Genomic DNA, 22124 nt, shown 5'->3' with positions numbered 1-22124 from the left:
TTAAGCTTTTATATGTTTTCAAAGTGCTGGCAAATATGTGGCTAAATTGGACAAATGGGTGAACAGGAAAACTCATCTACTCACTAGTCCGTTTTCTTCTTTGTGTTTGTCACACTATACACACACTCTATTCAACTCTTCAACTCTTCAACTATTCAACAAACTTTCCAACTTGTAGATTTTAAATCAAAATAGAAAGAGCTGTCAGACACTGTGATGGTGACGTTGAATGCCTCCATGGTGTAGTTTGTTTATAGCCTAACGTTAGTTACTTATACCAATTGTATTTAGACATTACAATTCATAAAATTTGTGAAGATTATCTTTATGAACAAGACAAGTATTATAAACGTTTCATAATCACAGACTTATTTTCTACAATAATCCAAAAACCAGTGGAAGAATCTTCCTGGTTGGCCTACAACAATACTCATCCCTGAAGCACTCTATATTGTAGGAATATTGCTCCATCAAATGGTCGGACCTGTGGGCTAGTTGTTAACACATTGAACCATTGTGCTCATGTGAATAACTTTAGTTCAGATTTGGCTCCATGATCCCATTTCCACCTCTTGATAATTTCTTATACGTATTAATGAAATTGGCAAAAAGGCCAACATTCAGAAAACATCGGTACGGAAAACAGACTAGTGCTGTATTTGTTTGCTGTTAGCTTTATCAGCAGCAGATACAGTGGATACGTGGGCGGAAATGTGTGCATATTTGTGTGTTTGTATTCACATGTGTGTTATTTTTGTTCTTGTCAGGGGGAAAGTAAGGCTCTTAAGGAGCAGCTCAGGCAGAAAGAGGAGCAGTTGCAGGCTACCCAGCAGCAGGCAAACATGCTGAAAGCTGAGCTGCGCGACTCCTCCAATGCCCGTGACCGAAGCATGGCCGACCTGTACCGTATCCGCCTGGAGGCAGAGTCATTAAAGAAGGGACAGACAGAGGCCCGGGCTGAGTGCAGCCGCCTGGAAAAGCAGCTGGAGGAGATGAAAAACTCAACCCAGCAGGAGGCGGTAAAGAGATGCCCACCTGTTTGACCGTTTTATCATGTCTGTGGTAAAATGGAACAGACTTCTGAATTCTGTAAAACAGGTCGCATTGCTGTCTTTTGTATGTGCTTTATTGAATAAAGAGAAGATACCTTCAAAGTAACAAGCTAATATGAGCATAACTGCTGTCCGTTGATTGATATCTAAAAGTTTTATATTTTTAACACTTTCTCCAACAACTAGATGCAATGAGACCTGTTTTCCTGTTTGTCCTATTGATGTTCGGCATAAAGCCTATTGACCAGGCCACAATGACCCTTTTAAATAATCACCTATAGTCAACTACACCTTAGTCAAGATAGCCTGCAGCTTTCCCGGGAATAAGTCTACTCTTAACCATAGTTTAAATACTGTGTTCACCATTTGTAACTAACTGAAGAATGTTAGGAACTGTTTTGGTTTTCATGGTGTAACTGAATAATCTCTCAGCAGTCTAAGGAGACAGAAGGGTTAGCTGTTGTCGAACTGCAGAGAGAAGTTGAAGATTTACGGCTCAGGCTGCAGATGGCTGCTGAACACTATAAAGACAAATATAAGGAATGCCAGAAGTTCCAGAAACAAGTGGCCAAGCTTTCTGAACAGCAAGGAGTGAGTAAACCCTCACTTTGCAGTTGTATAGCTATACCACCTGCAGAGTCTTGTGTTTTGAGTTTTGCAGTTTTAAAGTAGCCCAACCTTTGTTTTGCTCAGGTGAAGAGAAGTCCAGGGTCTGAAGCAGGAGCTGGTCCTTTGTCTGCCAGTCCAGAGGCGTCTGCACCAGGTAAATTCATACTAAGCAATACAAACTTCAACTTCAATGATTTAAGGTGTGGGGACATTGTATGGACATGCTGTTGTGCTCTCTGGACCTCTAACAGGAAGCCCAGGTACTTCAGATGCTGTGCTAGATGCCATCATTCAGGGCAAGCTGAAAAGTGCAAGCAAGGAGCCAGACAAAAATGACAGATACAAGAAATGCAAACAGATGCTTAGTGTAAGTTCATCTTTTTTTCTCTTCTGTCTCTGACATACTGGATCTGTTTGATATACTAAAGTACTTAGCGTACTCCCCTACAGGAGGAGAGAGAGCGGTGCAGCATGATAACCGATGAACTCACAAAGATGGAGGTGAAGTTAAGGGAGCAGATGAAAACCAACGAGGGCCTGCGAATGCAGCTGGCTGCTGAGGAGGATCGTTACAAGGTCAGCATCACCTACTTGTCCAGAATTTAAACTAAAAATGAATTGTATATTATACTAGAGGGCATAGCGATTAACATACTTGTATTTTAACATAGAAAACATTAAAGGTAGGGTAGACAGTTTTGGAGACTAGCTTTTGAAGGCTAAAGCATGAGATCCCACCCTCCCTTAAGAGTGTCTCCAAAGCCACGGCTACTCCAAAACACATTAACACGCACAGTCAGAGCAAAGTCAGCAAAGTGCTACGAGAGATGGCATTAAACTACCTCACATCTCAAAGCACTTTTTTTTTTCTTGAAAATAATGAACATTAAATTTATAGAGCTCTGACTTGTACCACCTGACTGCTGTATAGTTATTTCATGTTGATAGTCTGAGGATGTGTCACCTGTTTCAGTCAAAATTCTTTCATTGATTATGACAGAATTAAGAATTAATATTAAGAAAATAGTTGGGTTCCAGCATTTTCATACTTGTTGAGGCCACCTTATCTCCACTTTTCCTAATTTCACAGTGTAGTTCCTTTCGGCTATATGAAGCATCTAAGAGCTCAACAAAGGGAAGCTGTGCTGTTTTTCCCCCCCTTTTGTACAGTTTAGAACCAAATGACTCAAATCAGGAGTAAATGTGATCACAGATAAGCAGACCTTCAGATGTTCTGATAAGAGATCCAGGACGACCTTAGTACAGTTTCTCCTCCACACTGTTTACGGCTGCTCTGAGTCAAGCCCGGTATCGTTGCATTAGCACAAATACACTGACAGTGCTGGTTTATGAGTGTGTCACTGAGGAGACTGACTTTTACTGCTGTTTACATGAGACATGGAGACAGTGGAGGAAGGACAGTTGGGAGTCCTGGGATCAAGACAGGATAATGCATCTGCTGGCTGCCTCCCTACGCAGCAGGAGACGGAGCGAGGGACTCAGATATGTTTAAGTAGTAAGGTCATGTGCAGATCAGTGGTAGATTTCAGGCGAAGTTGAATTTTCCTCTGCGTGACTCGTATGGACTCATGCAAAGACGGATGTAAATGAGTAGTAGAGAAGCCATCTTGTATCAGTGAAATTTCCACATGCATATCAGTTGCAGTCAGAAGGCATTTTCAAGACCCTTTATTTTATTATAATTTTTTATTTATCACATTTTTAGTGAATAAATGTTATTAAATGGCTCTGGAATACTTGTACAATACAAACAATTCTATTTGGCCAGTCAGGCAGGAATATAAAATGTATAAATAATTCCGTTATTGAACAGTCAGAAATTATTGGCTGTTTTTGCAAAATAAACCCTTTAGTGTTCTGCAAGGACAAGCTTAAGAAGTTGCATTACTAATGATTTTAATAATAAAAGATTTCTGTCGTAGCAGTTGTCAAATATTAATTGTCCAGGTTCGTACCTCATAATCTTTCAGCAGTTTGGCTGTAGTTTGGCCATATCTGATTATTGGAGGGGACTTGTATACTTGTATATTGGGACTTGGAGGGGAGGCAACCCACTCAATGCTTATAGTCCCCCCCCCATGTCTGAATTTATAATAACCGGCTGACTGTACATTATTTCTTGCATATTAACCGAAAACGCGTCTATTCTAAGTTTTTATCAAATTAATCTTAATAATAATTACTTTTTTTCTCATTCCAGAGCCAGGTGGCAGAGAAGGGCAGAGAACTCAAGGAGCTGAAGGACAGTCTTTTTGCATTGACCAAAGAAAAAGAGAAACTGGAGGGGGTGCGTGCTTTCATTTTCCGCAGGCCTCTCTGCCAATCTAAAAATGCAGTTTGCTTGCTTGCTTGTTTTATTCTCAGGATCTGGTTTGGGTTTAACATATCTCTCTAATTGGACCAGCAGTGCAAGTGAGTCCTTATTTTCCATTCAATTACCCTGGACCACAGAGTGGGACACGTAGTCGAGGTATAGCACAAAACTCAACGTTCGAAAAGCAAAATGGCCCAATTTGAGGTTCAGACTAAATGAAATTGGCGCCTGCCGAAGACTTCAATAAAAGGCAGAGCTCTGCCTTCCTTTGAACAGGCAGAGGAGTTTTAATGAAGGGCCTAATTAAACTGTTTGTGTGAGGGTGGCGAGTTGCTCTACGCTGCTGCTGCTGCTCACTGTGGTGAATGATGTATTGTCTGGACTCGAAGATAGAGGGAAGAAGGAAGAGGAGGATGGAAAAATGGGACCTGACTCTTAATTGTCAATACATCATGCCTGGCCTTAAATTAGACTTTGCTTTCAGTTTTGCCACTTTCAGGACAATTTCACCCAGTTTGGCTTTTCATTTGCATTAAAGTTTCAGTTGGAATGTGTGGATCAGGTAATTAGCTATTGATTTCAGCCAATGTTCTTAAAGCAACCAAAACTTAAGCATGGTGTTTCCTGTGTCCCATCAGGAGTTCCAAAGGAGTGTCAGCAGGGAAGAAGAACACGGAAAGAAAGATGGCAATATAGATGTGCAGTCAGTTTTCTTGCAGTACCCAATGCCGTACCCTCAAGACGACCCATCTCCCCTGCTGGTGCCCCAGCGCCCCAACGATCTGATGTTTGGGAACCCATACTCTTCTACTGATTCCAGAGGTATCTATGATATTATCTTATCATGTGTTTCAGTTAAACAAGGGATAAAATATATAAACAAAGGAAAAGGCATCAGTGAGCGCACCATAGGATGTAGGTGTGGTCGCATTTACCGTTGTTCAGTTTGTTTTTTTTTGCAGGCAAAAGTCAATAGGAACCTACACAATTGAGAATTTTGCAAAAGAGCAAACCACTTCTCTGCGTAGATTTTGCAATGGGTTCAAGTTTGGCATGCAGATTTGAATGAATGAGGCATTTATTTAGTGCTTTCATATGTACTACTCTACACCCAAAGCGCTTTACACTCATGTCAAGGGTCTCTCCTCAACCACCACCACCAGCATTGTTGAGCAATATAAAGCTGCTTAGTTTGAAAGTGACTTGAATATTGCTGTGCTTTATGTCACTACACTACTGTCAGTAGACAAAATTTCACTAATATGATTGCATCTTAAGACGTGTTTTGCCACTAATCTTAATTTTTTAATAGAGTGTAACATTTAGGTTTGGAATTAAAAACTATTAATTTTCTTCATAAGGAAATTGATTTTGAATGATAACTTTAAAGACAAACCTACTGTGAGCTACGAGGTTGTTAATCCATGGTATTTGCTTTTCCTGAAACTACAATATCCATGATTCTGTACAGAATATGACACCAATCAGTGAGCCGAAAAAAGCACTCCTAAAAATCTCAGCCCACTCCCATGAATCACTGCGAATGACAGTCGCTCTTCCTAAGCTCTCAAATTACTGAACTGCAAACGTGTGTCTGTGTGTATACACTCACCTAAAGGATTATTAGGAACACCTGTTCAATATCTCATTAATGCAATTATCTAATCAACCAATCACATGGCAGTTGCTTCAATGCCTCTAGGGTTGTGGTCCTGGTCAAGACAATCTCCTGAACTCCAAACTGAATGTCAGAATGGGACAGAAAGGTGATTTAAGCGATTTTTAGCGTGGCATGCTTGTTGGTGCCAGACGGGCCGGTCTGAGTATTTCTCAATCTGCTCAGTTACAGGGATTTTCACGCACAACCATTTCTAGGGTTTACAAAGAATGGTGTGAAAAGGTGAAAAAAATTCAGTATGCGGCAGTCCTGTGGGCGAAAATGCCTTGTTGATGTTAGAGGTCAGAGGAGAATAGGCCGACTGATTCAAGCTGATAGAAGAGCAACTTTGACTGAAATAACCACTCATTACAACCGAGGTATGCAGCAAAGCATTTGTGAAGCCACAACACGCACAACCTTCAGGCGGATGGGCTACAACAGAAGACCCCACCGGGTACCACTCATCTCCACTACAAATAGGAAAAAGAGGCTACAATTTGCACGAGGTCACCAAAATTGGACAGTTGAAGACTGGAAAAATTGCCCGGTCTGATCAGTCTCAATTCCTGTTGAGACATTCAGATGGAGTCAGAATTTGGCATGAACAGAATGAGAACATGGATTGATCATGCCTTGTTACCACTGTGCAGGCTGGTGGTGTTGGTGTAATGGTGTGGGGGATGTTTTCTTGGCACACTTTAGGCCCCTTAGTGCCAATTGGACATTTAAATGCCACAGCCTACCTGAGCATTGTTTCTGACCATGTCCATCCCTTTATGACCACCATGTACCTATCCTCTGATGGCTACTTCCAGCAGGATAATGCACCATGTCACAAAGCTCGAATCATTTCAAATTGGTTTCTTGAACATGACAATGAGTTCACTGCACTAAAATGGCCCCCACAGTCACCAGATCTCAACCCAATAGAGCATCTTTGGGATGTGGTGGAACGGGAGCTTCGTGCCCTGGATGTGCATCCCACAAATCTCCATCAACTGCAAGATGCTATCCTATCAATATGGGCCAACATTCCTAAAGAATGCTTTCAGCACCTTGTTGAAACACACACACACACACATACATATATATATACACACACAAATATACACACACACACACACACACATACACACATATATGAAGAAGAAATTCCTGGAAATGGAGGAAGGCACTGTTGCACTCCGTTTTTAATATAATTAGCATTTTTTATGACACTGACAACTAGAATTGCCATGTACTATTTTGCACAAAAAATGTATCTAATGTAATGACAGTAAACATGTTTGACCTAAGGCTTTAAATACTTTTGTGGCCACTGTACATATTTGTTTGAGCTATGGGGGTTTTCTCAAGGTATAAATCTAGATATTAAGGCATTAAAACGTTTCCTTTCCTGACAGATGGAGCCGATGGAGAGTTCTCTGATGACCAGATGCCCCGACTGCCCCCAGTTGGGCCTCCATCCTGGGACAGCAATGTGGTGTGCATACAGCCCGCCCGAAACCTCAGTCGCCCTGATGGACTGGAGGAACCAGAGGAGCCGCAGATCACTGTGAGTTCATTAGGGCTGCCTCCACTTTCAGCCATTAGAAATGATATAGAGGTGGGATTAAGGTTTTAATCAAGTCAGAACTGCAGATGGGTTTAAATTCTTCCCAAATCTCTGTCTTTCTTTTATCTGCACTTCTCTCTCCACTGCGCTGGCCTCCGGCATGGCTTAGCTAAGCTGGCATTATTAAAGCCCTGGTAACCCAGAGCAGACCCATTAAGGAAGTGCTCAAGCTCATTAGCCTTGCATGGATAATGGTGAATATACCAAACCAAGAGCTTCAGTCAGTTGCTGTAAAAGTCACTTTTCATCTAAACTAGACTTAAATGGATAGTTCGCCCCAAAATGTATGCATATTTACTACTGCAGAACAGGGGAAAAAGGAGATTTTTTTTGTGCACATGATGAATGCCCAAATCTGACTGACTGACTGAACTGACTTTGCATACAAAAATTCTGAGGGAACAATTTTAATGTTTTTTACAAAAGCAGATTAAAATGGGATTGTCATATGTAGCATACTACTAAAGTGTTTTGTGTGTGTGTGTGTGTATAAATGGAAGCTCGTATACAGTATGTATTCCATTCCTTAAATCCTGAGTAAAATGTTCAACATCTATCTGGGAGCTGCCCAGGGGTGTTTCCTACTCAATGACACAACTCACTGGTTAACCACATAGAATGATGCATTGTTTGAGAAATTGAGCTAGTCATGACTGTTTCCCAAAACTGTTGTAACATGGTCACATCTCTGGTATCTGAACCACACTGTGTTAACAATATAGGACTGTCATTAATGACGTCACACGAAGGTGGTTGAGTAATAACTTGTGTTAATTAATTAATTCTAGACCATTAATAAAAAAAAAAAATTCCCAAGCAGTATATAATTTGCGTAGACTTTACTCCCATATGCAAGTGGTTTATTTAGTCAGCGTCTTTCTATGGCACATTTCACTTGTTTTTGATCCTTATCTTTTCACTTCATTTGTTGTTTGATTGATTGCAGGATCCCTCTTACGTCATACTCCTGTGTGCATTTTTACATGTAAAAATAAAACACTACATCACTATAAAGGACTCACTATAAAATATACATTGATTCTTAGCTACTGTATTAGTTTTTCAGTCAAGAGCAGTGTATGATTTTTCTCTTTGTCTTTTGTTGTTGTATTAACATTAAAGGTATAGTTCATTCAAAATAACGAAAACTGTCATCGAGAAATGAATACAGGTTTGGAACAATATTAGAGTGAGTAAATAGTGACATAATTTTAGAGGTGAACTTTCCCTTTAAGGACAGCGTGTTCGCTAGGCTGCGATGCTGTCAATTTAAGACCTGCGTGCACCTAATATAGAGACATTATGCCGATTTTACTTTCACTTTAGACATAACCGACTGTGTTTATACATGTTAACCTTGTGTGTATTTGACAGTATGAACACAGTAAGAGGAATACTTAGTCCAGTAATAATGTGTTTTGACAGGAGTTTAGTGCACGCTCGGAAAAGCACATGGTAAAACCGCGCATAAGCATGCAAATGAAATGTTTAACCAGCAAGACTTTAAAACGCATGCATATAATGAACTTTCATGATTGTGAATAACTATAGTGTTCATTAAATATAACTCTACCACTAACGTGTGATGTGAATGTATGTCGCATTGTTCAGTATATTGGGATGGAGGCACATGATAGAATTTGTAGAAAATTAATTAATTAAATACAAACCCCCCCCAAAAAAACGCAATTCACAAGTGCGTATTGAACCGTGAATCCCTGGCATCCCTTGTATAATATATAATACATAATAACATTTCAAACGAACAAACGGGGGGTCACTCCTTTACTTTCATTTTCAACAACGACATATAGACATTATGTAGCCCCGCCCTTTTCCAGCGCTGCAGGGTTGTTGTTTTTTTACTTCCGGTTTGCATTTCCTCAGTGATCTTACTTATTTATGAATGATCAACGCTTCAAAAACGTGTTGAATAGGCATCTTTGATGCTGTTTTGAAGCGGTGATCATTGTAGTCAATCACAGACTTATCTGTTGAACATGTGAACACAATGGCCAATCAGAGGTGTTTAAGTTAGTCAGACACTCAACACTGTTCAAAATGCTAGGGGGAAATCCTGATATCGTCACATCTTTACATTTCAGTATCGAAGTACTAGTACTTTTGACAATCCTACCAACATTATGCCAAAAGGCCTTTAATGTTGGAACTTGTGACCATATTTGGCTAACGATTCTATTGGTAAACGCACTCCAGTTTAACTAATATACAGTATCGTAGGAGGAAATTGCAGTGTATGTTAAGAGGCCGACAAGATCATTCACGGTCTAATATACCGGTAGGTTTTTAGCTGCTTTACGGTTCCTGCTTTTGCTGACAGGAAATGTTTTTCTTCTCTCCCCAGCAAACTAATGATCAGCCTACAGCCACTGACCCTGCAGAATTCCTCAATGATGGACAGATACCGTTCTGCTTTGAACCAAGGTAAGAACGCGCGCACACACACAAACCTCACGCCTGTTACCTATCATGTGGTTGAGCTTTAGTTGTGGTGTGAATATGTGTGTTAGCTCAACGGCCCACCCACATCGCCTTCACACAGATGCTGTTTTACTGCCGTTTACTCTCCTGTTGGTCCAGCAACTTATTCACAAACAAACACATCTCACCACTCTTTGTTATCGTCATTCAAGCTTTTGTCTTGTATTTTATTAGCCTGCTTTCGCCCAGTTGATTTTCATTTCTCTCTCTTGCAGCGGGGAGCAGAAGCGCTGTCCGCTGTGTGAAGTGATCTTCCCTCCTCATTACGACCAGTCGAAGTTTGAGGAGCACGTGGAGAGCCACTGGAAGATCTGCCCCATGTGCAGCGAACAGTTCCCTCTCGACTGCGACCAGCAGCTCTTCGAGAAGCACGTCCTCACCCACTTCGACAGTAACGTGCTCAACTTCTAGTCGAGAAACGGAATACTTGCCTCCACATTCACATTTGTGTTGCAGTTAACAGCCACTTTAAACAGCATGTTTAGCTTCGAGCATTCATCGGTAGAGAACTGATTCTTTATTTAAACGCAGTCGAGGTGAGGTTCGGATACTGTTAATGAATTCCAAATGACTGGGTGGCGGTTTAGGGTCTTTTTATTTATGTCCATTTTAGTTGGCGATTCATTCTGTCTATAGGACCTTACTGTTTATTATAGCTCACTTTAACGCTTCTCATATCAAGATAGAAGGGCAGGTGATGAAGAACACTTTAAGAAAACTGAGCAAATGTCATATTAAAGCATTCTGTGGAGAACCGTCCCCAGGTTCCATAGTTTCAGTCAGGTATCGCCTACTATTCTCTGTGCAGGCAGAGCAAAGCTTTTTCTTTCAGGGCATATATGTGACCAGCTAAGAGGGTGATTCTATATTATACAATTATTTTAGAATAAGCTTTTAAAGATAAACCTTGATAATCAAGTTATTTGAGTTAGTGTTTCTTTTCTTTTCTCTATTTAAATCACTTATTTTAATTGAGTTGCATGCTCACATTTCCTGTGCACTGAAATCACAAACCTCGTTTATTTTTGTTTTCTCTCTTTAGTTAAATACATTGGGTCTCTTACTGTGTGAGTGTGTCTTACATGATCTATACTAATAAAGATTTACTGAAGCAATATTTTTTCTGGCCATGTGAGTTCATATTTCAAACACTTATCTTGGCTTACCAAAACTGCATTGTAAAACTTGAATTTTGAGTATTATTAGTATTATTAGTACTAAATAATAAATGCATTAATAATAATACAATTATAATACATTTTAAACAGTATTATTATTATTATTTCAATGCTTATTGAAATATAAAAGTTTGAAAGGAACATGGTAAAAATTTAAACAACTACTTTTTGGGAATTTATGTTTTTGCAAGTTGTCCCTCCAGAACAATATGTGTACTTGTTCCAAAATATGTTATTATCAGTAGTAGCATAACTATTATTATTGAATACTCATACTAAATGGGTTACATACATTCAGCCATTTAAAAGTTAGGAGTTTATCAATACATTGATATAGAGCGATACATCAATCTAATGTCTATGCATCGATGCAACGCATTAAAAATCAATACCTGTTTTAACACTCCCCACATTTTCAGACAACGTCAGTCTATATAGCCGTGTGCATTGTTTATTTTATTGTTCAAATGACCTTTCAGAGCTTGTGAAAGACAGTCGAGACAGTGACCCGAGACAGTCGATGGAACTGTCTCTGGTCCGATCCGGCCAGTGCTGAATCTTCACGAAAACGTATACTTTTTGCATGTGTTTAACGTTGTGCGCACTCATCTCAAACAGAGCCCAAATAGGTCACTGAAATATATATATATATATATATATATATATATATATATATATATATATATATATATATAGATATATATATATATATATATAGATATATCTATATATATATATATATATATATATTGTGCTATAGATAGATAGATAGATAGATAGATAGATAGATAGATAGATAGATAGATAGATAGATAGATAGATAGATAGATAGATAGATAGATAGATAGATAGATAGATAGATAGATAGATAGGTGGGTGTGATTTTGGTCAATCCAAAATGTTAATAAGTCTCAAACCTTAATATTTAAGGAAGTAAAAGTGAGGTTTTTGCTTTCTTTGCAGAACATCTGTCTGAGAACAATTATTGGGCAACTGTTAGTTTGCAGAATTATGCTGCAACAAAATGAAAAACAAAACTTTTCCCATCGCACTTGTTTATTTGCATCTGTTAGAGTGAGATTGAAAAACAAACAACTCAAAATTTTCAATTCTGACAAAATCAGTAACCAATATAGCCACCTTTCTTTTCAATAAGTCATAAGCCTTCCATCCATGGAGTCTGTTGGTTTCTTGATCTGCTGACAATCAACTTTTTGTTCAGAAGCAACAGCCTCCAGACAATTCAGAGGTGAACTGTTTTCCTTCACCGTTAATCTCCCGTTTAAGAAGTGCCCACAAGTTCTCAATAGGGGTTAGATCAGGTGAGGAAGGGGGGCCATGTCATTATTCTTTCATCTTTAAGGCCTTTACAGGCTAGCCACTTCGAGGCATGCGATGGAGCATTGTCCTGCATAAAAATCAGTCTTCTTAAAAAAATAAAAAATAAAAAAAAGGATCTGCTTCTTTTTTCCCCTGTACCATTGCTTGAAGAAAGTTTATTCTAAAAACCGGCAGTTTGGGGGTTGATTTTTAGTCTTTAGATTTGTATCTTTTACCTGAAATGCTCCAACTAGCTCATAATACCAGTACCCCACCTCCACCTGGCTGGAGTCGAACACAGCCCTCATTACCCGGTCCATGTCTCTGAGCGATGAACACCTTGTACTTCTGGGCACTCCAGGTAGATGGCAGATCTTGAATATGACATCACTGGAGGATAATGGGTTCCTGGTAGCTTCACATTTGATTCTTCTCATATCCATGGCAGGTCATTTGCATTTAGTTTTTTTTTTTCTCGTTTCTTTTTTCTCTCGTTTCTTACGACCCTGTTGACTATTTGCAACAAATAATTTGGTGGTTCTGTGATCACGCCACAATATCTTATAAATTTGCTGCAAGCGCTGCATCCCTCTGAAATACTTTTTACAATTTTTGATTGTTAAATTTCCTTTTTTTGCCCATTTTGCGTGAGGAAAAGAAGCTGCCTAATGATTATGCACACCTTGATATATGGCCACACCCTCATTACACAAATACACATCACCTGATATCCTTAAATCCAATAAGCATTCAAGTTTATACAGCTTGGAGTTTTTTTCAAAATTTGCATAAAATTATATGATCAAAATACTTGCCTAATAATTGTGTGTGTGTGTGTGTGTAATAAATATTAAATCCACATTTTAATCCTGATATCTAAACAAAACATAAAGGGAATAAATAAAGAAAATTCATGAATCAGATCAAAAGGCCATTTTAATATTTAAAATGTAACCAGGTTTACATTTATGAAGCAGCTTTTTTTTTCCTTTTTAAATTTTGTTGCAGAAAATCTCACCAGTTTCAAAACAACCACTGGTGTCTGACTTCATTACATGTAGGAACATTGCTGTCCAGAAACTTAGGAAAATATAATTTAAATCACTCACACTGAGACAATACATTAAAAGTACACAATATATCAAATACTTCCCTCTATACTGGCAGTGTAATACTGTTACAATGTTGCATCTAAACCGACACTGCAATTCCAACAACATTAACGTCCATGCAGTGATGTCATGATGGGGGATTGGCAGGCCCTGATCCGGCTGGAGGGTCTCTGGAGGGTCAGACTCAGGCGACTCTTTATTCATAACCCCCACAAGTCCAAAAGCTAATCAAATCAAGTACCTTTCTGCTTCAAGGTATGTCCACCCTTGAATATCTTTGGGTTGGCTGTAACTATACATCTTCCCACTGAAAGGTCACACGGACGACTCCAGAGTCGAGCCAGAATCAGGGCGAATAGACGATCTGAATCACTTGGCTACACATATACTGTACTGGAATGCTGTGGTGTACCACAATTCAAGGCAACCAGTTTCAATAATCTCACAACTAACAAGCACACCGGAGGTATAGCGAAAGAACGAATTCCCTTAGCTAGAAGAAAAAGAAGAAAAACCTTAGAAGCAGAAACCTCCAAAGTGCCATATTAGTCCTTTGAACTTCGCCGCTGATTCGCAGACGACGTTCTGCGACATCAGACGTGCTGGCGATACAAAATGCCCTAAACGGGTTGGCAACTGGTCACTACAAAGTGCTTTATGTTCTTCACCAGATCGCCTGAAGATCACTGTGGAGTTCTAGAACGCTCCAGAACACTCCGGCCACAGCGGACCCGGGAAGCGTGTAACAGCTTACTCTAAAATACGGACGAGTCGGGCAGGGGGATGGTCGTGAAATGCTGGCGGTTTGTCACCTGAGAGTCATTTGGTGCTTTTCTGAGATTAACAGGAAGGGTGAAAGCACTACCGAGAAACTGCACATCCATAATCGATCTCGATCTCTGAAGTTTGGATGAAAATATACAAAATAAAACTTGAAGACTATGAAAGCTTATAGAATATAATTACACTATCTGTAGCTATGAATGTTGCTTATACGGGGGTAGATATTGTTACATTGCAAACATTCAGACTTTTCAAGGCTTTCCTATCTTACGGTTTCTCACGAAGTGACCGACGTCACGCCGGGTCCTCTTCTTCCATTCGTGCGAGGCTGGTTATCTAGTCACGATCCTCTCCTTTTCAAACATATCATCAGTCTTTTACAATAAGCACCTTGCATAAAAAAATAAGACAAGGAAAACAAAGAATTGCGAATGTGCAAAAATACAAAACTGTCTAATAATAAGATATAGAAATAATACAAAATGAGCACAAAAGTAAAGCATGCAATTCAGAGTGTAGTGTTTTGAAGGATGGTTGAATCAAATCCTCCTCATGGAGGTACGGAATGACGCAGGGATTCAGGGAGTCTTCCTTGAGGAAGAGGAATATAAAAAGGTTAAAGTTTCCTCCTCATGAGGAGTGGAATGAAAAGGGACAACGAGTCTTACTCTTAAAAGAGTAAAATACAGACAGAAACGTCCCCAAGACAAATATTTTTTGGATGTCCTCCAAAAATCTGAGGACGAGACGGATCAAAGTTAATGGACAGCCACGGATGCTGGTGCGGATGGATGTGGAGCCGTTCTGTATATGCATGTATTGGCGTGTGTGGGATGTTGGCACTCTCTACTGCTGCATCTTGCGGATGATGTCGGCAGAGACGGGCGGGTGGAAGTTGATGGTGTGGTGTCGAAGCCCCTGAGAGCTTTTGTAACTTTTACCACACCGGCACTTAAAGGGCTTGCGAACGCGGATCTGAGTGCGGTGGCCGTTCTTGGCGTGGTACTTGATACCGTTCACATTCTGAAAAAGAGAAAAGCAGATAATAGAGAATCATCTAGTGTCCACACAAGGTATTCATGATAACAGACTACAGTAAAATGAAACTCATGCATTTTGTATTCATTCTTGATTGACCCATAAAACTGTATTCAACATTTTAAAGCTACACTGTGTGATATTTTCCCCCATCTAACGGTGAAAAGCTATATGACCATCCAGTGAATATTAGTTTCTGTTCCTCTCTATTCCGATTTCGTTTTAACTCCTACGGTGGCCGATTTAGTCCAAGATTAACATGGCAATCCCCCTCTTCACATTCGGCACGGTGCCATCGAGTGTTAAAATGCGAAAGGTGAAGCTTGAATTTATGGGTATGTCCCTCTTTGGCTAACGTACTTTCAAGATGGAGGGGCAACATGGTGACCAGCATTCAAACCCCTCACCCGTATATGTATTTTCAATGGCATATTATAAACTTACGAGAATACTTTATTACTTGAAAGAAGTAAATATACATTAATGAGCACATATATTTTTGAAAGAACTAAGTGTTTTTAGCTAAGAATAAACTAAAAGTTACACAGTGTAGCTTTAAATGAATTAACAACTGTTCAGACAGATATTTATAATACGTACACTAACATTGAAAAGTTTAGGTCAGTAAGATTGTTTAAATAAATTAATACTTCTTGATCAAAAGTGACAGTAGACATGTATAATGTTACAAAATATTTCTAATTCAAATTATGTTTTTTTTAACCAACATTGACAAACGATCAGCATATTAGAATGATTTCTGAAGGATCAGGCGACACTGAAGACTGGAGTAATTTTAAATTGTAAAAATTTCACAATATCCATTTTTTTCTGTGTTCTTCATCAAATATATGCATAAATAAACTTTTATGTTTGATATGAATATTCATGATTTAACAGCACTAATTCATATAAAAATCTAATTTTAACAATATTTCACAATATTACTGTTTGTACTGTATTCAGCATTGGTGAGCATAAGGAACTTCTTAAAAAATAAAAATGAAATCCCCACATTTTTAACTTTAATGTATATAAACAATTAGGGTAGGGTTAAGACTAGGGTGACCATATTTTGATTACCGAAAACCAGGACACTCGGCCCGGCAATGAGATACTTGTAGATAGCCCTAGTGCTGGTCAATTTAATGGCTCAATGAAAAAATAATGAAAACCAGGACATTTTCATCACTTTATAAAAATAAAAATAAACAGCTAGGACAGGATGTTTGGTCACCTTAGTTTAGGCTAAGCTAGCAAGCTAATTGGTTAGCATCATGCTAAGCTTCAGTATTATGCTGAGTGTTTAGCTCGCAACATGTTAGGTCGGCTATAAAAATCTATGTTTCACACAATCTATTGCTTCAGTTATAATTATTAGTACATGTAACAATTTACAGACATTAAATGTCATACAAATGTCATAAATGTCATACATAAAGACATGATTCTGTAGGATTTCTAATCAGGAAGGGAAAAGAGTACACATTAAAAGTTTTTTCAGCCAGTGGAATAGTTTTGTGGTCCAGGGCAGACTCAATTCCAGAGAGGGACAGACAGAATTATTACAATACAATCTAACTATTACAGAAAGAAAATATTTTACAATATTACAGCACAGATTGTTACAATCCGATTCGATCATCACCCATTTTAAATTCTGATATAGATGTATATAATTGCCATTATAACATATAATTGATCAATAATACAACATCAAGCAAAATTAGCCATGACTAAAAATGCTCTTTAAGAATTCCAGACAAATAAAACATCCAGTGTTGTGTGAAATCATCAGGGGTGGAGACTGAACCCAAATAAAGCCACATCTATCAGTACATCTGAACATGCAGAGACACCCTCATGGCTGTCATCATCCATTTCCTCTCTCTCTTATTGAATGCAGCTCTCACAGACTGCACATCATTTATCTCAGCAGCCAGAACCAGATGGCAGTGGAAAACCTCATAAAACACACAGGCCTTGCAGTGGACTGCATGCATGTCTTTAAAAATGTACGTCAAGCTACCAGTCTTGTCCATATTACAGCGCTGAGTGTTAATAAAGTCTTTGACGGCTGAACAATGAGTGGCCAGCATCCACTGTCGAATCATATTTGTGCTAGATTGGTATTGTTTATGGATACACATGTGTGTTGTAAACTTGCTTTTTAGGGAATGAAAAGCTCAATAAACAGGTCCAAATAATGGTGGTAATATATATATATATATATATATATATATATATATATATATATAAATAAACACACACACATGCCTCGTCACACTGTCTTGTCTCGAGGCTGTCTACACTGGATGTGACAAAACGAATGTTGCAAATCCATTTGTCCTTTCTTTGTGTCAGAAGTTCCTAGCCTGACAAGCCAGACCCACATCAAGATGTTTGGTCTGGAAACTCACCATAGACAGGGCTCAATCCGAGAGGCGGGATAAACGGTTGTCTTTCAAACTCCCTCTGCACGCGATAGGATAGCGCTACAACCAACCAGAGCAACAAAGGTGAAACAGAGCTTGTTGACAGATTAAACTTTCGCCGTTTTGTCCGGTCGGCCAAACCCAGAACACATCTTCCCTTTTTAAGAATGACTTCAGTGCCGTTCTTTGTTCTTTTCTCAGAGAAACGCTTAACTCCAAGTCTTCCAGAGTCGCGGTCAAAGCTGATTCGAAAGACCGCCGTTCGCCAGTTTCTGTGTTTACTAGAAGCACGCAAACGCAACTCAGCCATCATCATTATGGCCCCGCCCACCGACTCTATACACTATGTGATTGGCCCGGCAAGAGTTAGGGGAATCCAGCTCAGAAGGGTATTGAGAGTTGCAGATTAAATTTGCTGCCGCTAGGGTGCGTCTAGATTTCTAGGCTAAGAAGTTCCTTGACCGCTTGGAGAATGTCAGAACGGGGCCATCAGTTTACGCTTTGGGGCAACATTTTGAAATGTTTGAAGTAGATTCATTGTCTGTTTTATATTTACCTGCGGTCTTTTCACAAGGACTTAGGGCAGAAGCATGCATTATTCAGTTTATATTTTTAAATGGCTTCCTGCAACACGCAATTCTGATTCTTCTATTGCGCCATCTAGTGGTCTGTTATGTGACAAACGTTACAACTGCCCGATCAAGCGGGTACTGCGAGTCATCTTGAGGTAATAGTTTGTGTTTAATTACTTGTTTTTGTTGCAAGTAGCCGCATAATTTCGCTGTGGGGTCTTGTATCACACTGAGGTGTTTGACTGTACACTATCCCTTAGCCTTGCCGAGCCCCCTTTTATAAGTTCATTGGTCAACTTTATGGGTCATGTCCCCCAGTTTGGGAGCCACTGGTTTAAATGATTTTTATCCTGCATGTTTTCAAAGTTATTAGGATTTCTCTATTCTTGAGGACCATACACAATTATACAGTGAACAGACCAACTCTACGCACACCTTGGCAATAGAATCGCCATTGGCTAGGATCATTTTTAGTTGTTTACTCGCCAGCAGTGTTGGAAGTTACGCATTAAGTAACTTGATCTACATAATCAGATTACTTTTTTCAAGTAATTGGTAAAGTAACGCATTACTTTTAAATTTACATCCAAATATCTGAATTACTTTTTCCTGTAAGTGCAGGGGCGCTGTGTGTAAACATGATGGATATTGTAGTTCTAGAACAAAGGCGGGCGTACACGGTGCGATTTTTGCTGTTGTACGAACTTGCAGATGATTTTTTTTTCTCTCGGAAGAAATCACGTGGACATCGTGGATGCTCGTATGGTTGTAATTTTTATGGTAAAAATTACGATAATTTTTAAGCATGTTTAAAAAATTCGGGGAGTCTGCCTGATTTTCACCAGCATATGGCTGTCCCCTATTTATTTTTTATTTTATTAGTTTATTTGATAGGGACCAAGCATATTCATGAACATTGTTGTATAAAAATACACCATGTAAATATGCCAGAATTAGTAAAAAATTACTATTTTCCATGTTTTATTTATTGTTTTTAAAAAATAGATCTATTTTTTTCATTGCCAAATCATGCACAACCACATCACATAGGCTTGATCTATGATTATAGCTCAGTGGCTGCAACCAAACAGCGTATACACACACACACACACACACACACACACACACACACACACACACACACACACACACACACACACACACACACACACACACACACACACACACTCTCTCTCACGCGCACCGACGGCGCCGTCTCTCTCCCTCTGGTTGTTTCGGTTTAAAGGAATGGCTACTGTTTTCTGCTTTTCAACAAAGGATTTGCACACATATTTCTTCTTTATTTTTTGTATCTGAAGCTAGCAGCAACATTGAAAGCTCCAGTCTCTGTGTTTAACGCGAAAGCTTGTGTGATCGCCGCCGGCTTGCCGTGCAGTGCAGTTGTGTCGTGTACCAGCTGATTGGATGCGATCAAATTAACGGACTCGTAGAGTGTGCAATATCTCATGACCTCCCGAGTGTCCGAATTCGCACAGTGTACGCCCGCCTTAAACGTGAGCATGCATTTACTAATCTCACTAGCACTAAAAAAAGATGAATCTTCCTCAAAATTAATAAAATCAGTGAAATGCTAAAATATTTGTATTCATTTAATTTCACTTTATTAACCAATGTACTTGCTGCTGACCTTTGATGATTCAGTTAAACCATAAGCAAAACAATAACTTTTAGATTGTTTTTTCAGTGAAAAGTGAAGACGCATTAGGATGCATCTTCTCCTGCATCCTAATCTTCTTCATTCCAGAATGGCAGCACAGCTGAAAGCTTTGTTTGAGCTGCGCCCTCTACTGTACGCACGTGAATTTGCATATCCTTCAGGCTGATGATTATTTAAATTTTGGTGTGAAAGTGTCTTAAAGCTACACTGTGTGATATTTTCCTCCATCTATATGACCATCCAATGAATATAAGTTTTTGTTCCTCTCAATTCTGATTTCGTTTTAACCCCTACGGTGACCGATTACCTGTCGAGAAGAAAGCAGGCAACGTCAGTGTCCTTTTTAAAATCGTCACTCCTCATGAGCTCTTTAAATCTTGGAAAGACCACTCCAATATTCACTTTTGTCTTGATGATTTGCCTGTTGCATTGCAGGCAATTCTCTAATTCTCTTTTTCGCTCCATCAGCAACAGACTTTCAAAAAAGCTTTCAGGTTTTCATTTACTGGTAGCAGTCTCAAGCAATCCACCTCTTCATATTCCACACAGTGCCATCAGTGTTAAAATGCGAAAGGCGAAGCTTGAATTTACGGGTCTGTCCCTCTTTGGCTAATGTACTTTCAAGATGGAGGGGCAACATGGTGACCAGCCATGGCGGTATGTCAAATACAGGCACGCTGCACATTCATTGAGATGAACTGAAATGGTACAGATCGCTTGACAGAGAGCAAAACTCTATGCTAATATGTCTATGCTAAACTTTGCCCAGAGTGATGATTTGGTCGCATACGCAGGTGATTTACTCGTATTGTAGAGGGTTACAGACACGTGAAACTTAAGTCCTTTTACCTTGTATCTCTTTTTGCATCCAGGCACGGGACATGCGAAAGGTTTCTCATCACCGCCATTCATGCACATGGAACTGAGGATGGATTCGGAACTAATGGCACTTTCGGTGGTCCATGACTCGTCACTGTCGGACTCTTCGTAATCTGCTTCCTCCTCATCATACTCACTGCCTGAGAGGACATAGCAAGGAATCATTTAGTAACTGAGCATGTTGTGGAACAGTCAATCTTTCAAAACTTATTGGGCCACATATTTAACCACTTCACCACAAGAAAACAGCATTTCCCATCAGCCACCACAACAACAGAGATACAAAAGCTTTAAATTTGCCATAAGACAGAAGTTGTCTTCTCTTTTCTGTTGTGACGTATATCTGAGTGAGGCGGTTTCTACAAGGACAAATGTAGGACGGGACTTGATTTTATTCATCACGATTGTCCCCCCATCGTGCCAGTAAACGTGATTTAATTTTTTTGATGGTGACTTTGATGGCAAACTGGTTCAGTAATCTTTCTCACAGTCCTCATCGGATTACTGTGCCCAGCCAGCAAAGCATTTACATTTTATGAGAAAGAATCTGGAAGGCATAAGAAGGTCTAAGAAGGTTAATGCACAGTAATAGTATGATACCAGCAATTTGGAGACTATTTAGTTTGTGTTCCAAACCCACACAAATAAAATGCCTAAAACATCTAATTGTGGGATAGAGAGCACATGTTGCTCTAGAGAAGGCCATGGGAAACAGCAGCTATGAAAAAAACAGCGTGTGACTCAGATTGTGATTATTTTATTATCTATTACAACAGACCATCAAAAAAGCACAGGAGGTTTAATGCAGTTATTAGGCAAAATTCAACTTTCTAGGAAATATAATAAGCATAAAAACAAACAGTGCACATAAAAACCGTTACAGATGATGAACGTGGCTAAGTACCTGTACGGACACATAGCCAGAATAAAAAGCAGGAGCGTTTGTTTGTTGGGACTACCTGTGGGGGTACTGCTCCTGAATGAGGACGAGGGTGTGATGGGCGGGGTCACGGGTGGGGTGAGGTTGCCGCTATTGTGGCGGGGGGGCGTGGCAATGCTGTTGCGCGAAAGGCTGCCCGTCAATGAGAGGGATAGCTTTGGCTGAACTTTCTTCTTCAGAGATTCATGCTCCCGCCGTGCTGCATCTGTCATAAACCTAGAGAGAAAAGTCAACTTTATTAGATGAATAAAGTACTTAACCCAAATGTGTAACATAAAAGTCACAAATCAATCCGGCCATACAAACTGTAGCACATTTGCCATTTTAAACCAATTCATTTCCATGACTTTTCTGTGTGATTACTGAATAAAGATTTTAAAATATTATAAAAACTGTACACAAATAATTATAAAGCC

At 39.4% G+C, this 22124-nt stretch overlaps 2 protein-coding genes across 4 annotated transcripts in view; one reads left to right on the top strand and one right to left on the bottom strand.

Moving 5' to 3' along the window:
- The window catches only part of tax1bp1b (Tax1 (human T-cell leukemia virus type I) binding protein 1b), a 45274-nt gene extending 34384 nt beyond the window's left edge, over positions 1–10890 (top strand). For 2 of the 3 annotated variants that reach the window (XM_067449077.1, XM_067449079.1), the window contains 10 exons: positions 768–1019; positions 1485–1643; positions 1746–1815; positions 1913–2028; positions 2112–2237; positions 3883–3969; positions 4635–4818; positions 7060–7211; positions 9637–9716; positions 9989–10890. In XM_067449077.1, coding sequence (XP_067305178.1) covers positions 768–1019; positions 1485–1643; positions 1746–1815; positions 1913–2028; positions 2112–2237; positions 3883–3969; positions 4635–4818; positions 7060–7211; positions 9637–9716; positions 9989–10184 — 1422 coding nt within the window. In that variant the 3' untranslated portion in view covers positions 10185–10890. The remainder of the gene's footprint in view (positions 1–767; positions 1020–1484; positions 1644–1745; positions 1816–1912; positions 2029–2111; positions 2238–3882; positions 3970–4634; positions 4819–7059; positions 7212–9636; positions 9717–9988) is intronic. The other variant, XM_067449078.1, reaches the window with a different exon arrangement.
- A 2299-nt stretch (positions 10891–13189) lies between these two features.
- jazf1b (JAZF zinc finger 1b) overlaps positions 13190–22124 on the bottom strand; it is a 41125-nt gene continuing 32190 nt past the window's right edge. The window contains exons 3-5 of the mRNA XM_067449748.1: positions 21728–21924; positions 20739–20908; positions 13190–15189 (exon numbers count right to left, since the gene is read on the bottom strand). Coding sequence (XP_067305849.1) covers positions 15013–15189; positions 20739–20908; positions 21728–21924 — 544 coding nt within the window. The 3' untranslated portion in view covers positions 13190–15012. The remainder of the gene's footprint in view (positions 15190–20738; positions 20909–21727; positions 21925–22124) is intronic.

Source organism: Pseudorasbora parva, chromosome 7, assembly GCF_024679245.1.
Source record: "Pseudorasbora parva isolate DD20220531a chromosome 7, ASM2467924v1, whole genome shotgun sequence".
NCBI classification, from domain to species: Eukaryota; Metazoa; Chordata; class Actinopteri; order Cypriniformes; family Gobionidae; genus Pseudorasbora; species Pseudorasbora parva.
This window is presented reverse-complemented; position numbering and strand designations above follow the sequence as displayed.